Here is a 14,386-nt window from a genome sequence, read left to right as displayed (position 1 = left end):
GCCCAAAGTTCTGTAAAAGATATAAATGGAGCTGTATTGTAAGAGAAAGCATATGCCTGAAATTGCTTGCTTCAGGATGTGGTGGTAAAACAAAGGAAGTCTCTGAGATGTACATAGTAGTATTGGAAGGGAATGGAGGGTTGCTTTAAATGTGGTGTAAGTAAGGGAAGAGTGAAGAAAGGTCTTGTAAACTGAAATGGAAAGTATGTATTTAGTCACTGGAAACCCATTTTCAGCTTTTACTATCTGCTAGTTTTGAACATCGTAAACTTCTGGTTGCTCTTCCTTAACCTTTCTGTTTGACTTCTTGTTTTTTCAATCAGGTGCATACTTTCTATGAAGCAGTAGGATACATGATTGGGGCACAAACAGACCAGACTGTACAGGAGCATCTGATAGAAAAATACATGTTGCTCCCCAATCAAGTATGGGATAGCATAATTCAACAGGCAACAAAAGTAAGACCATAAATTAGAAGCGTTTTTAAAATAAAGCTGTTGAATGTTTGTTCTTGTTCTTGTTTGCTTGTTTTTACCCCTGAAATTAGGTGAACTATCTGGGGTGAACCTAGCTAAAGCAATGATTGATGTGACAGTAAAAGCATTGTTTGGAGAGAGAAGACTGAAATGACTTGAGTGGTTTAAATCCAGTTTAAAGAATTTTACAGAACATTCCTTAACAGTGTATAAGATAAATTCTTGAAAGTGACCATTTTTGTACTAGAAGATAAATGGCATTTTTATTAACTGAAAGGAAGTAACTCTTTTTTTTTTTTTCAACAGAATGTTGATATTCTGAAGGATCCTGAAACAGTTAAGCAGCTTGGTAGCATTCTGAAAACCAATGTAAGAGCGTGTAAAGCAGTTGGCCACCCCTTTGTGATTCAGCTTGGAAGAATTTATTTAGATATGCTGAATGTATACAAGTGCCTAAGTGAAAATATTTCTGCAGCTATTCAGGCTAATGGTAAGATATTGTATGTTTTTCATAATGGGATTGGCAGTGCATGTCATCAGGTTTCACATTTGTTACAACTGGGCTTATCTTATTGTGTGTACATTGGTGGTGTTTTTTGTTGTTTCTCTGTGCGTATGTTCGGGCAAGAGAATGACTGAAAATGTGCTTGCTTAGATTATTATGTTAACCAGTTAAATGTTTTATTCAAAGAAACTCTTGATTCTGGAAGGAGGGAAGCTATAAGCATGAGTTTAGGAATGATGCAAGAGACTGTTGACCAGTAGCGGTCTTGCAGAGATGAAGTTGTGGCCTGCATTCTTTTGACTTACTCTCTTTTTGAATAAGAAAAGACCCTAGTATTTTGTCAGAGTTCTGGTTTGATGATATCGTATTACTGAAAAAGCCTTATTGCAGAAGTGTAACTTCAGTGAAGGTGCCTCAAATATGTCATAAACTAGACTGATAATCACTGAGAAGGAATTAAGAGTTACCGAAGTTATCTAACCAATTTTTACTGGATAAATTAGAATCTGATATCTAAGTAGAAAGTGCTGCTGTAGTAGTTCTTGACAAGATGAAATGAATTGATTATTGGATCTGTCTTAAGACAGATTTTCTATGAAAATAATCATATATGTGAATGTTAAGACTTAACCACTGAACAACTGGTTGAACTTGAAGTAGCTTCTGAGAGTTCAGAATATAACTAGCTGTAAAATCGATACATTTCTTAATTCTGCAGCTTTAATTGCCAGAACTCATTCTTATTTAAAACAAAACAAAAAAAAAAAAAAAACAACAACACAACAACAGCCAAAATAGGAAGCAGTTGCTAGGACTTCTAGTCCTGATATTTCACTAGACCAAGAGCTATTTATATTGCACTTGCCTCAGAGTATGTTCTCACAGCTGGTTATCTCTGATGCCTGCAGAAGCAATTCTACCCTTGTTTCCCTGGCTGCAGTCTTCCAGGGCTTTCCTTGGATATACTGTTATGATTGTGTGGCTGTGCACTCAATTAGAGCAGGTTTTACTGATGAGGTTTACATTGATATGGATGTAAGAAAATGAAGTAAAAATTAGGCTCCTTGTAATAAAGAAAAGTTTGAATGATTAGGTTTGTCTGTGACAAAATCAGGACCTTGCTTTAAAACACTGTGTAAGTTGATGTCCTCTCATCACTTAGTGAGAGCTAGAGGTAAGCTTCATCCAAATAGTTAAATGAACATGCATGATTCCCTTACTTGAAAAGTAAGTTGCAGCTTTGTTTTTGAGCTGTGCAGGCAGTGTACTGTCACTGGTAGTATTGTAATACCAAATTGCAACTTGGACCTATGGAGCTGAAATAATGGGGAGCTAGTTTTTATCTGCATAATATGAATGAAAAGTCTTCTTTCTTTGTCAATTGGATATAAAAACGAAACATTCTGAACTTTGTGGAACCGATTTAAGTGAGTCTGCTTGTTGGCACATCTTACCTAAGTGAAGCTTTACAACTTTTCAGGTGAAATGGTAACAAAGCAGCCCTTGATTAGAAGTATGAGGACTGTAAAAAGGGAAACTTTAAAACTGATTTCTGGCTGGGTGAGCAGGTCCAATGATCCTCAGATGGTAAGTAAATTTATTTTGCAGAAATAGTTCATACAACAAAATCAGGAACAGCTCTGCTCTTTTTCTGAAGAGCAGTCAATACTGTTCTGTTCACAGGAACTGTTTTCAGAACTGCAATATCTGAAGGAAGGATAAGGTCTGATCGTACGGAGGGGTAGGCCTGAGCTATATTTTGATTGCTTCAGTTAGTTTCAGCTGAGAGGAATCCAAAGGGGAAGTAAGAAGTTGTATGAGAGTCCTCAGGCAACCACTGCTGGATGGGTACAGTGGGTGGGAAGTATATGGATGTGTAATATATCATCATAGAATATCATCATAGAATCACCAAGGTTGGAAAGGAGCTACACGATCATCCAGTCCAACCATCCACCTATCACCAGTAGTTCTCACTAAACCACTTCACTCAACATAACATCTAAAAGTTCCTTGAATGCTTCCAGGGTTGGTGGTTGCACCACCTCCCTAGGCACCCCATTCCAGTTCCTTATCACTTCTTTGGAGAAGTAGTATTTCCTAACATCCAGCCTGCATCTCCCCAGGCACATCTTGAGGCCATTCCCTGTAGTCATGTCGCTAATTATGCAGGAGACCAAATCCTGCTCACTACAACCTCCCTTCAGAGTAGTTACAGAGAGCAGTAAGGTCTCCTTTGAGTGTCCTGTGGTCTTAACAATCGCAGCTCCCTCAGCCACTCCTCATAAGGCTTGTGCTCCAGACCCCTCACCAGCTCCACTGCCCTTTTCTGGACATTCTCCAGGGCCTCAATATCTTTCTTGCAGTGAGGGGCCCAAAACTTGAACACGCTAGTCGAGGTGCAGCCTCACCAGAGCAGAATGTAGAGGAATGATCTCTTCCTTGGTCCTGCTGGCAACACTATTAGTGAAACTAGCCAGGATGCCATTGGCCTTCTTGGCCACACTGCTGGCTCATGTTCAGCCCAGATACAGCCAGTACCCCCAGGTCTGTTTCTGCTACATATTTTTAGCTTCTTTCAGAACTACCTTGTAATTGCTTGAGACTTTGTTCAGTAACTGCGCTGCTATAACAGAGTCTTGCTGTTTTATTTAGGTTGCTGAAAACTTTGTTCCTCCTTTGTTGGATGCAGTTCTCATTGACTACCAGAGAAATGTTCCAGCTGCTAGAGAACCTGAAGTACTTAGTACTATGGCTATCATTGTAAACAAGCTGGGTGGACACATTACTGCTGAAATACCTCAGATATTTGATGCTGTTTTTGAGTGCACATTAAATATGATCAATAAGGTATTATATGTAAATTTTGGATAAAGCGGGGAAAAAAAGGGAGTTTATATTAACAGTACTGGTCTTTGGGTATTGCAAGAAAGGGGGCAGTATGTAGTTAACATAGTGTCGTTACATGGCTTCTGTTTTATGGAAATTTAATTGAGGTTCATGGATTCTGGCTGTTCAGGTGAATGTCTTAATCTCATTCATTTGATTTCTTAATACAGTTCTGAAATTAAATGATTAGTTGATTTTCTGTTCCAAGACCTTGGAATGTCACCGGTTCTGGAAGCTGAAGAATACTTTAAGTAGACTTCAGTGTAGGGTGAATGACTAGAATTCATATATAGTTATCAATACTCGTATTCATAAATTGTGTTCTGTGAATATTTCTTTACTTTGCTGAATTCCATAGTTGATAGAGTTTCTGTGCTAGAAGTTACAGTAAGTAGTTGCATAATACTGGCTAGATTAGGGTCATTTTGCAGTAGTGCATCCCTGTAGTAGCTAGGTGCTTAATGCTGAGGCCATGTATCTTGTGTCTGTAGAGCAAGTAGTAACTGAAGTTGCCGTACTGACAAAATCTGGTTCAGCCTGTTGATACTGTGTAACTGTAGAAAATGGCCTTACTAAGCTTTGGTAGTAAAAGTATTGGGGAAAAAAATTTACTGGGAAACTGGGAACTGTAAATTCTGTTTTGTATTCACATTTCTTCAAACTTGAGATGTGAATGCCATTCCATATTGGATATTGACTCACTCTTCTTAGCAAAAGATATTATGGTGGATCTCTAAGCTATTCAGTAAGCTTTGCTGACTGTGCTATTTTTTTCTCTCCTCTTTTTCCCTGCCCCTGACTCTCAGGACTTCGAAGAATATCCTGAACATAGAACAAACTTTTTCTTGCTACTCCAGGCTGTAAATTCTCATTGCTTCCCAGCATTCCTGGCCATTCCACCTGCACAGTTCAAACTTGTTTTGGATTCTATTATTTGGGCTTTCAAACATACAATGAGAAACGTTGCAGATACAGGTAAAACTGAAGTTTTAAGTCTGTAGATTGTTGCTTTCTTGTATTTTTAGTCAAACATAGCATTCCAGTCGCACTATTAAATACTGTATTTGCTGTAGAAGAACAGTATTTTCCTGTCTCAATTTCACATTGACAACCAGATACTCATTAATGTATTGAAATAGTTGGATGCTGTTGTACTCACAGAAGAGAGCACTGTTAGTTTCTGCATGCTTTCTCTTTAAAATGTGAGGATTTTTCTGAAATGCTGAACTGATGCAACAGCTTATTGCTGGTATTCTGCTTTGGCTTTCATTGTGCTGTCTGGAGTGTTTAACTTCTTGCCTCACTAAGACAGTCTCTGAGTTACTACTGAAAAAGACAGCAGGAAAATGAATGGTGAGTGAATTCAATCTGAGAGTCAGCTATTACATCAGTAGAGGGTAAAACCTTAGACTAAAGGTAAACTGCTTCTTTTGAACAACAGCAGGTTAAACTTCATCTCTGGTTTCACTGAGAGGCTGTTTTTAGTACACTTGATTAATTAAATGTCCTCTGGGATGGAGTTGCCAAGGAAGGCTAGGAAAAGCTATGTGAATGTCATAAATTCTAAAAGCATCCCAATCACAGGATGAAAATTACTGTTTTGAACCTACCTCATTAGCCAATTGTTGATGTTTGGAAGGGATAAAAGATAACTTCGTGTTGCATTTCAGATAGTAAGGTAACTGTGCTTGTGTAGTTTTTCTGTAGTTTGTACCGGAGAAATTGTGTGGTTGGCTGGTTGGCTCTTAGGGTTCCAAGTCTATTAGTGAAAACCGAGTTGGTGCTCACTATAAATGTGGCTGCCGCCCTCTACTGGCTGCTTGAGGAAATGCCTGTGAAAATGATCAGTGTAATACTTCTCAATGCTTCTCAGAATTTCTTGGGATGTTTGTCTCGCTTTAAAAAGGTGGAAGGATGCATGGAGCTTTTGTATAGTTTTATTGTTCATCTTGTCTTTTATGCAAATTTTGCAGGACTTCAAATACTTTACACTCTGCTACAAAATGTTGCACAAGAAGAGGCTGCTGCTCAGAGTTTCTATCAGACATATTTCTGTGACATCCTTCAGCACATCTTCTCTGTTGTAACAGATACTTCACACACTGCTGGTAAGATTGTGAGCCAGATGAAAACAAGCCTTTCAAGCATCATACTAATGTTGCATTTCCTGTTCTGAGTAATAACAACATATGTATAATTTTGATCTGTTCAGGTTTGACCATGCATGCATCAATCCTTGCATACATGTTCAACTTGGTAGAAGAAGGAAAAATAAGTACTCCGTTAAACCCTGGAAATCCAGTGAACAACCAAATGTTTATTCAGGAGTATGTTGCTAATCTCCTCAAATCTGCATTTCCTCATCTACAAGAGTAAGTGTGCTGTAGTTGTTTTATACTTAGTGGATACTTACGTCTTGAAATACTAACAGATGTATTTACTATTAGTGCCCAGGTTAAGCTGTTTGTAACAGGACTCTTCAGTTTAAACCAGGATATTCCTGCCTTTAAGGAGCACCTAAGGGATTTCCTGGTCCAAATAAAGGTATGTTTGGCATGGTTTCTTACAAGAAGTGTAAAAATATTTAGCAGGATGATGTTTTTAAAAGTCATTAGACAGTGTTTATAATAGGGTGTATATTTTACTACTACTTAAAATTGTCTTGGCTCGAGAGTCTAGGTACTGGATCATGTAATCCACTTGAGCATAATTTAATTGTAGAGATTGGGTTTAAATGCATGCTGTTGCTTATCCTTTGTACATATAGGTCTAAAGAGGCCATAAAATAAATTTTGTTTCATTTCTGCTAGGGACTGAGGCATGCTTTGAAAGTAGACAGACTAGTGCTCTGCTTTTATTTTTCCAAAGATGCTAAAATTTGAGATGATTCTGAAAGTATATGTTAAAGTTGTTTTCAGGCTACATTAGGTAGATATTTCAAAAATTGTAAAGATACTGCTTTAATGATAAAAAGCTGCACCGTCCTACAGTATAATGCATGCTGAAAATTTTTGTCTCTGATACTAATCCTAATCTTACTTATGGAAGGCAAAACAAGAAATAGCGTGACGAGGATGTGAAGGGAAGATGTTTCCAGCATTGTTCTTGATTGTCAGAAGCTTATTACCCTTCCTGACGCAGTTAAAGCGAAGTGTTGTTTTTGTGTGAATTACACAGGAATTCGCAGGTGAAGACACATCGGATTTATTCTTGGAGGAAAGAGAAACAGCCCTTCGACAAGCTCAAGAGGAGAAACATAAACTTCAGATGTCTGTACCTGGCATTCTTAATCCACATGAAATTCCTGAGGAGATGTGTGATTAAAAAACAAGTTTTGCGGTTTTCTTTCTGTGCAGCCACTTTGTTGTGACAGAAGAAAACAGCACTTGGATATTTGTTGACCAAAATGATGCCAATTTGTAAATTAAAACGTCACCTAGTGGCCCTCTTTTCTTATGTGTTTTTGTATAAGAATTTTTCTGTGAAATATCCTTCCATTGTTTAAGCTTTCGTTTGGTCATCTTTATTTAGATTTGCATGAATTGAAAATTAATGCATTTTCAAAGTAATTATTTCATGCCCATTTTTGTGGCTAAGGGGAAAATAGGCAAAACATAAATTGTAAAGGACTATATTGCAAAACTATACAACTTCCTGTAAGAGTATCAATTTTTAATTTGGGATCTTTTTCTTTCTAGCCTGTCTTGCAGTCTAGTAGAAAAAGTAATGAGTAAAACAGTTTTAATTAATTGTTAAGCAGAGGATTATAGTGCTGCAATTTTTTTGATCAGTTAGCAGCTTTTTGGATTTGAGTGGGTAAAGGCTAGGCTTACATGTATTTGCAAGTTGTATGGCAAGTTTGCAGCAAGATCATGTGCATATCATCCCATTGTAAAGCAACTTCTAAAGCGTATGGGAACACAGTACAGTTAGTTATTTTTACACAGTTCTTTTGTTTTTGTGTGTGTGCTGTCGCTTTGTCGACAACAGCTTTTTGTTTTCCTCAATGAGGAGTGTTGCTCATTTGTGAGCCTTCATTAACTCGAAGTGAAATGGTTAAAATATTTATCCTGTTAGAATAGGCTGCATCTTTTTAACAACTCATAAAATAAAAAAAAAAACCCTCTGGCTTTTGAGATGACTTATACTAATTTACATTGTTTACCATGCTGTAGTGCTTAAAGAACACTACTTAAGAGCAAAATAAACTTGGTTTACATTTATTTTTCTTTCTTCGGCTTATTCTTTCATTGGATGAAAATGCTGTGATCGTATTAAAGGTTTGTTCCTATACCCTGAAGGCATAGGAGATGGTCCTTGAGGTCTGGGTTACCATTGCTTCTGATTTCCCCTGATCTCAAGGACTTCGGCTATGCTTGAAAGCTAACAAGAAATAAGTTGGGTTCTATCTATTCGAAAGTATGGTAGCTGTTTTGACTTAACACCATGACTAAAAATACTTCGTACTACATTGCTGTAGAATGCCAGTAATAAGGTATTCTTGCTCTCTATATGTACTCTTTGTATTTTATTCCAAAGAGTTATTGAACTGTATCTTGACTAAAAATTGATACTAGTACATATTAATAACACGTATAGACCAGATGTGCAGTTATTTTTCTACCTAAAGTTTTGTAGTTAAATAATTTTCACAGATGTATGAAGTACAGATGAGAAAACTTTAGTGTGAACACAAAGACGGTGTACAGTCTTGGCTTCCCCATGTTTGCAGTGTCTCTCTTCTGTTTTCTAACAGTTGACATTAAAATCTCCCACACACTTTTCTTTCCATTTTATTTGGTCTCTAGTCTTAGGATTGTTAATGTGATGCAAAGCATAGCAATTAATTCAGAGCTGTAAAACGAAGTTAGACAGTTGTGGAGGTGCTTTATGTAAGCTTGGATACTGTAGGTAATTTTGTGCTGTACATTAATTTTGAAGTAGAAGTGCATGAGATAGCAGTGCTCAATGTATAATTTTACCGTAACCAGAATGTTTCCAGTCTTAAGGACTGGTCCATTCTGTGTCTGAAAATCTCTCTTGCTTGACTTAGCTGGCCTTAAAAAACCAAAGCCACTACTTCTGGAACATCTTTTATCATCACAAATACTGCAATCTGAAAGCGCTAAGCTGTGGAGACGACGTTCCTCAAACCCTTTATGTCTGGGACTTACAATGTAGCCTACCAACATTGTTAATTAGTTTGTTAGATGAAAGATTTCATTTGTTTCTCAAACTCACGCTTTAAGCTTTTTCATGTCGTTCTGTCCAGTTGAGTTATAGATTTTTGTTCTTGTAAAGCAATATGTAACATAAGAAGCAGTTTAAAGTGTTTGAAGTACTGTTGAAGGATACTAAAATGGCTTGTGACCAGGCTTAGTCACAGCATTATAGAGCTGCAGATTATCAAAAGCTGTGGAGACCAGGAAGAAAACTATTAAAATGGAAATACCCCCAATAGTGCGACATGAGAATGACCGTATTCCACGAATCACAGGACTAGTTCAGACATGCAGTGAAAATTGTTTCAATGAAAAACGCATGTGTGCTTTTATGTGCACCTTTCATTTTCAAGGTTGAAGTAAATGTGCAAGACTTGTGGTCTGATGCGTACTTAAGAATTACATCTGACTTTCAAAGAACACCTGAAGTGTGTTTAAAAATGCAATTTGGATACGAGTTTTTCATTATTTTGAAACCTTTTAGATTATCTAGTAACAAAATGGTGATGTTAGTTTTCACTTCCCTTTTAAATCTGACAAAAAGCTGTATTATCTTCAAAATTGGTGCCTTTTGCTGATCTCTGCAGATGCTATGAAAATGCAGCTTATGCAGAGTTCTTGATAAAATTTGGGGGGAAGGGTGTGTCTATTCCTAGTGCAGTTATCCTCTGTCGAAAAATTATTACAATGTACACCTGAGAAGGTTGTAGATACTGTGTTGAATGCACACTCTGGAAATGAAAACAAATGGATAAAAAGCATGAACCCATCATAAAAACAACTACAACTTGTAATTATATGTAAACCAATGTTTACTTTGTGCATATTTCTATACAGATTTTAAAAGAAAAAATTCTATGTACTCTAGGTACATTCGTTAACAAAAATATTACAGGGTGTTTTCTGTGTTTACATGATTTGATTGCCTGTTAGCAGATGAAGACACCCCCAAGTGCTTGTTTCAGGCTACCATGTGTTTGCTACTGTAACTGGAGCAATTATTTTCCAAAGCATTTTAGGTTAGTTTTCTTTTTCTAACTTGAATAATTTGCTGTGTGTTAATCTGATTGGTTAAGTGAACTATTTTCCAATAAAGTTAATATTTATGCAAAAAGCTTTAGAATAATGTTCATCTCTCAAGGGAGCTTGAAGTTATTTCCAGTAGACTTCAGCACTGGAAAGGAATAAAACTTTGGCTGTGGATTTTTTGGATGAAGGGGAGCGGCATTAGGAAAAGATACTGCAACTATCACAGCACTAAAATGTAGAGAGGTTGACTGAAGCAAGGAAGTTGCTTTAGTGTTGAACTGTGCCTCTGAGATTGTGCCTCCAGATAAATTATTACTCACCCAAAACTTGCGGGGCACTATTTTCTTGCTCATATTGTGCCTAGATAATTTTTGTTCTCTTCTTCCATGTTAGGTGTGTCTCCAAATTTAATAGGGCAAAACCCCAGTGTTGAGAGATTGTTTTTAAAAACCATTTTGGCTACAAAATTGAGTATAAGAACATACCTCTCCTTCCTGCCCTTCATGAATACACCTCTGTATGTGATTTAATGGGACTGTATTTCTATTTAGCCTTTCACATCCAGGATGTCATTGCTGAAGTTGACTGATCAGCAACGTTCTCTCGGAAAAAAGCTTAGCCAATCACTTCCCAAATTTTACATAAAATGCACCTTAATTACTAAATGCACTGAAATCAAGAATCATTTCTTGAGTACGGGGAGAAAAGATCCACTTAGTGCTAAAAAAGTGAAAATACAGTGAGTGCTTGTGTTTCTAGTAGTACAAATACTATGTAAGGAAATACCAGATAACTTTTCTAGCCTCTACAACTACGCTTTATTGCACATTTTCTGTGATAATTTGCACATTCACAGGTAAATTCAAAAACAAACATGACATGTCCCTAGGGAAAATAACTGATACTGCTTCAACTTAAATTTTGACACCAAGGGCTGAATGGGAGAAGACCTTTTCTACTACTATTCCTGTTAGAACAATGGTGAACAGTTGGGAACTCAGCTTGGCGTTGGGACTCCGGCTTCCCTACTTGGAGTATTTATACATTTGAACTACCTGATGGAGCATGTTAGCATACTGAAAGAGACTGGCTGCATTTATCAACTACAACAGCTTTGCAGAACTATGGTTTTGGTTTTTATCTTTTTGTTTGTTTTTAAAGCTGAGTGTAGTTACTCAGTCTGCCAGCAGTCTCCTCAAGACACTTCTCTTGTCTAAATTAGAACTATGAAATGAAACAAATGCTACTGCAGGTATGTACTTGCCCTGCGTGCTTTTCATTTTCATACACGTGTCTACCTGTGTTCGTTCATGCTGTTCAGTGGGAACAAGAAAACAGTTTAAAAAACAAAGATAGGACTAAGAAGGGATGTTTTCAAAGATCAGAATATAGATGAGTTACATCAGAATGGATCAGAATATGCCGTAAGTTAAAAAGATCTAAGCAAAGCACTCATATTTACACTTCTAGTGGGCTAAAAAGCACTTTTCCAGATACCCAATCAAAGTTTGTAAAAGGGCTTATATTTCTATCGTGAACTGTCTCAGTTTTTCTTCTTGGCAAATCTGCAGCCTTTGGGGGTTCCTTCATGTAAAGATTATTGGGAACAACTGGAGATGAGGGAGAGGAGTTAAAATTGTTTTATCTCGGTGTGACTACATCTGTGTGTGATGGAAAGAACTGTCTGCAGCCTGCTTACCACAGCTGTTATTTTGACACGACTGTTGATAACAAGATAGTAATGATCAATTTTCTTGTTTGGAATCTAGCATTAGATCTAGTGTGAGGTGTTTGGGTTTTTCTGTTTTTTGTTGTTGTTGTTGTTGTTGTTTGTTTTGCATCAGTCTTATTCTATTAACTTCTCTCCCCAGAGAGAGCCTGTGATCATTTTGCTTTTTGGATTAACTGCGTCCAAATGTGCAATCATTATAGCAAACTTCTACAAAAACAGTCGTAAATACATGCTCTACCCATGAAGAGTCCAAAAGTTCTGCTTGCTTTTGAATCAAAGGGATATCAATTATGTGAAAAGTGCTTTATAGTCTGAAATAATCAAAATGAAAATTGAAAAATACTGTAAGAGAGATGATCCCAGAATTAGGCTGGGTACAATCCTCAGGCTATTTAAATAAAGGTTTAGAAAAATGACGTGACCCCTAATCCACACCAGGGTTTTTTTTCTTCTGGTGAATGGTTCATTTACTTTAAAACCTAAAAAATAAATTAAAAAATAAAAAAAATTGCTAGGACTGGGTTACTCGTTTGGTCTTGGGACGCTGACACTGTAAGTGTACGTATGGATCTCAGACTATTCACCTTGTACAACATTTGGATACAGCGTTTTACTTTTGCTCAAGTCTCACGTTTCTCTTCAATTACTACTTCACAACTTTACTGTCAGCTTACCAAAGGAAGCATCTCCTGATTAAAAGCAGTATCACAGTCAGGGGAAGGAAAAGGGCCTCCTGGGGATCAAACCACATTGTAGTGATGCCACATGAGGAGAGAAGACAAGAGAAGGCAAGCAGTGGATAGAAGAAAGACTAGCTGATGATCACTATCATGAAAACTGTAGGCCACTTATAGGTCCTGCTGCCTTCTGTTTGGAAGCTTGCATTCCATTTTAAAACTGTAATGTCATTTTTCTTTAACAAAAATAAGATTGCGTGTCATAAAATGCACTTTAAAATATTCTAGTCTGCACAGTTAGGAACAAGCTCACTCATATTCCTCTCGTATATACTGACCTTAGCACGTGATGTTGTGATTCAAAAGACCCCCTCTTGTAAGAGCCGATTTGTCAGAAAAGTAAACTTCTGATGCCCTGGCAGTTAATTTTGGATTTACGATCAAAGGGACTGCCGGGTCTAAGTAAGGAAGAGGACAAAGAGAAACAAACACAAGCTCAACTCTGATTATGCGCAGAATGGAACTGTATTTTTTGTTAACAACGCTCTCTTTTTGCAAACGCAACTGACACACTCAGGTTGTGCGGCCACCGATCGCTCCTCACTAGAAGGAATACCTGTGCAAAATGATGGTAATGGTCGAGGAAGGAAGCAAACCAATTTATTGCAGCAACGGTGCTCGCGTTAGTTAAGTACGACAACCACGCCGAAGACGCCTACCACGCTTTTCGGCTTTGAATTTCAAGAACTTCAATACCGATATCGCTAGGAAAAACAAGCAAACGAAGACCGATCCCGGACTTACGCATGAGGAAAGCGCCAATCAAACACGAGACGCGAGCCCCGGAAGCGGGCAGGCTTCGCGCGTGGCCTGACGGGCGCTCGCTGCGGCCGGCCGTCCCCGCAGCGCCGCTGCACGAGTAGCCGCCGACTGCTGACAGGCGGGGACGCGTCCTGGGGATGGCGAGGAGAGAACCGGCGGCACGCCGAACTCGCTCCTAAGTCTCAGAGGAGCGCCGGGGAGCGCAAAGCGGCGCGCCCCGCGCCGCGCTCGCTTAAAGCGGGAGCGGCCCTCCCGCCCCGCGCGGCACCGGGGAGGTCCTTCCCGGCGGGGGGCGGGACTGGGGCCGCGACTGCCGCTTCGCGCCTCACCCGTCAGCGCGCCGCCTTAGCCGCCATCTTGCCCTCCAGGCCCCGCTGCCGGCCCGCCCCCTTCTCCCTCCCCGCTCGCCGGCCTGCCGCCCGGCCCGGGCTGCGAAAGGCGGGGCGAAAAGGAGGAGGGACTCGGCCGCCTTCGTCTCTCGTCTCGTCGGAAACCGCCGAGCGGAGCCCGAGCGCTCCGTCTCCCTCGCTGCCGTTCCCTCCTCCTCCTTCCCCCTCGCCAAAATGGCGGCGCGCGGAGCCGCCGGCAGCCAGTGAGTGACTCGGCTTCCCCTCCCGCCGCCGCCGCGGGCTTATTGGCATCGCTCGGCCGCCCCATCCCCCCCGCCCCGGACCGGCCCCCGCCCTCCCGCCCCTCCTTCTCTCCCCTCCCCCCATCCCCCCCCATCCGCTGACCCCCGCCCCGGCCCCCATCAATCACCGATCGGCGGCCCCGCGCGGATCAATCAATGGTTGGGAGGAGGCGGTGGCGGCGGCTGCTGCTGTTAATGAACAATGTGTGAGAGCTGCGCCGAGCTGCTGGAGGTGTTAAACGAGAGTAAGTGCGGCCGCCCTCTCCGCTGCCCTTCTCCGGCAGTCCTCGCCCCGCGCCGCGCTCCCGCTCCCCGCGGACCGGGCCGTAACCCCGCGCCGCCTTCCGCCTCCGCCCGGCTCGGGCCTCCCGGGCGCCGGGGCGGCCATAACGGCGGAGCCCGC

The 14,386-nt window shown here is 40.1% G+C and overlaps 2 protein-coding genes across 8 annotated transcripts in view; both read left to right on the top strand.

Moving 5' to 3' along the window:
- XPO1 (exportin 1) overlaps positions 1-8,093 on the top strand; it is a 37,560-nt gene extending 29,467 nt beyond the window's left edge. For both annotated transcript variants that reach the window (XM_048936631.1, XM_048936632.1), the window contains exons 17-25: positions 324-458; positions 783-966; positions 2,462-2,568; positions 3,637-3,831; positions 4,677-4,845; positions 5,844-5,978; positions 6,083-6,242; positions 6,318-6,414; positions 7,048-8,093. In XM_048936631.1, coding sequence (XP_048792588.1) covers positions 324-458; positions 783-966; positions 2,462-2,568; positions 3,637-3,831; positions 4,677-4,845; positions 5,844-5,978; positions 6,083-6,242; positions 6,318-6,414; positions 7,048-7,194 — 1,329 coding nt within the window. In that variant the 3' untranslated portion in view covers positions 7,195-8,093. The remainder of the gene's footprint in view (positions 1-323; positions 459-782; positions 967-2,461; positions 2,569-3,636; positions 3,832-4,676; positions 4,846-5,843; positions 5,979-6,082; positions 6,243-6,317; positions 6,415-7,047) is intronic.
- A 5,984-nt stretch (positions 8,094-14,077) lies between these two features.
- The window catches only part of USP34 (ubiquitin specific peptidase 34), a 134,153-nt gene continuing 133,844 nt past the window's right edge, over positions 14,078-14,386 (top strand). For all 6 annotated transcript variants that reach the window (XM_048936627.1, XM_048936625.1, XM_048936626.1 and 3 more), the window contains exon 1: positions 14,078-14,228. In XM_048936627.1, the coding sequence (XP_048792584.1) occupies positions 14,186-14,228 (43 nt within the window). In that variant the 5' untranslated portion in view covers positions 14,078-14,185. The remainder of the gene's footprint in view (positions 14,229-14,386) is intronic.

Source organism: Lagopus muta, chromosome 2 (genome assembly GCF_023343835.1).
Source record: "Lagopus muta isolate bLagMut1 chromosome 2, bLagMut1 primary, whole genome shotgun sequence".
NCBI classification, from domain to species: domain Eukaryota; kingdom Metazoa; phylum Chordata; class Aves; order Galliformes; family Phasianidae; genus Lagopus; species Lagopus muta.
This window is presented reverse-complemented; position numbering and strand designations above follow the sequence as displayed.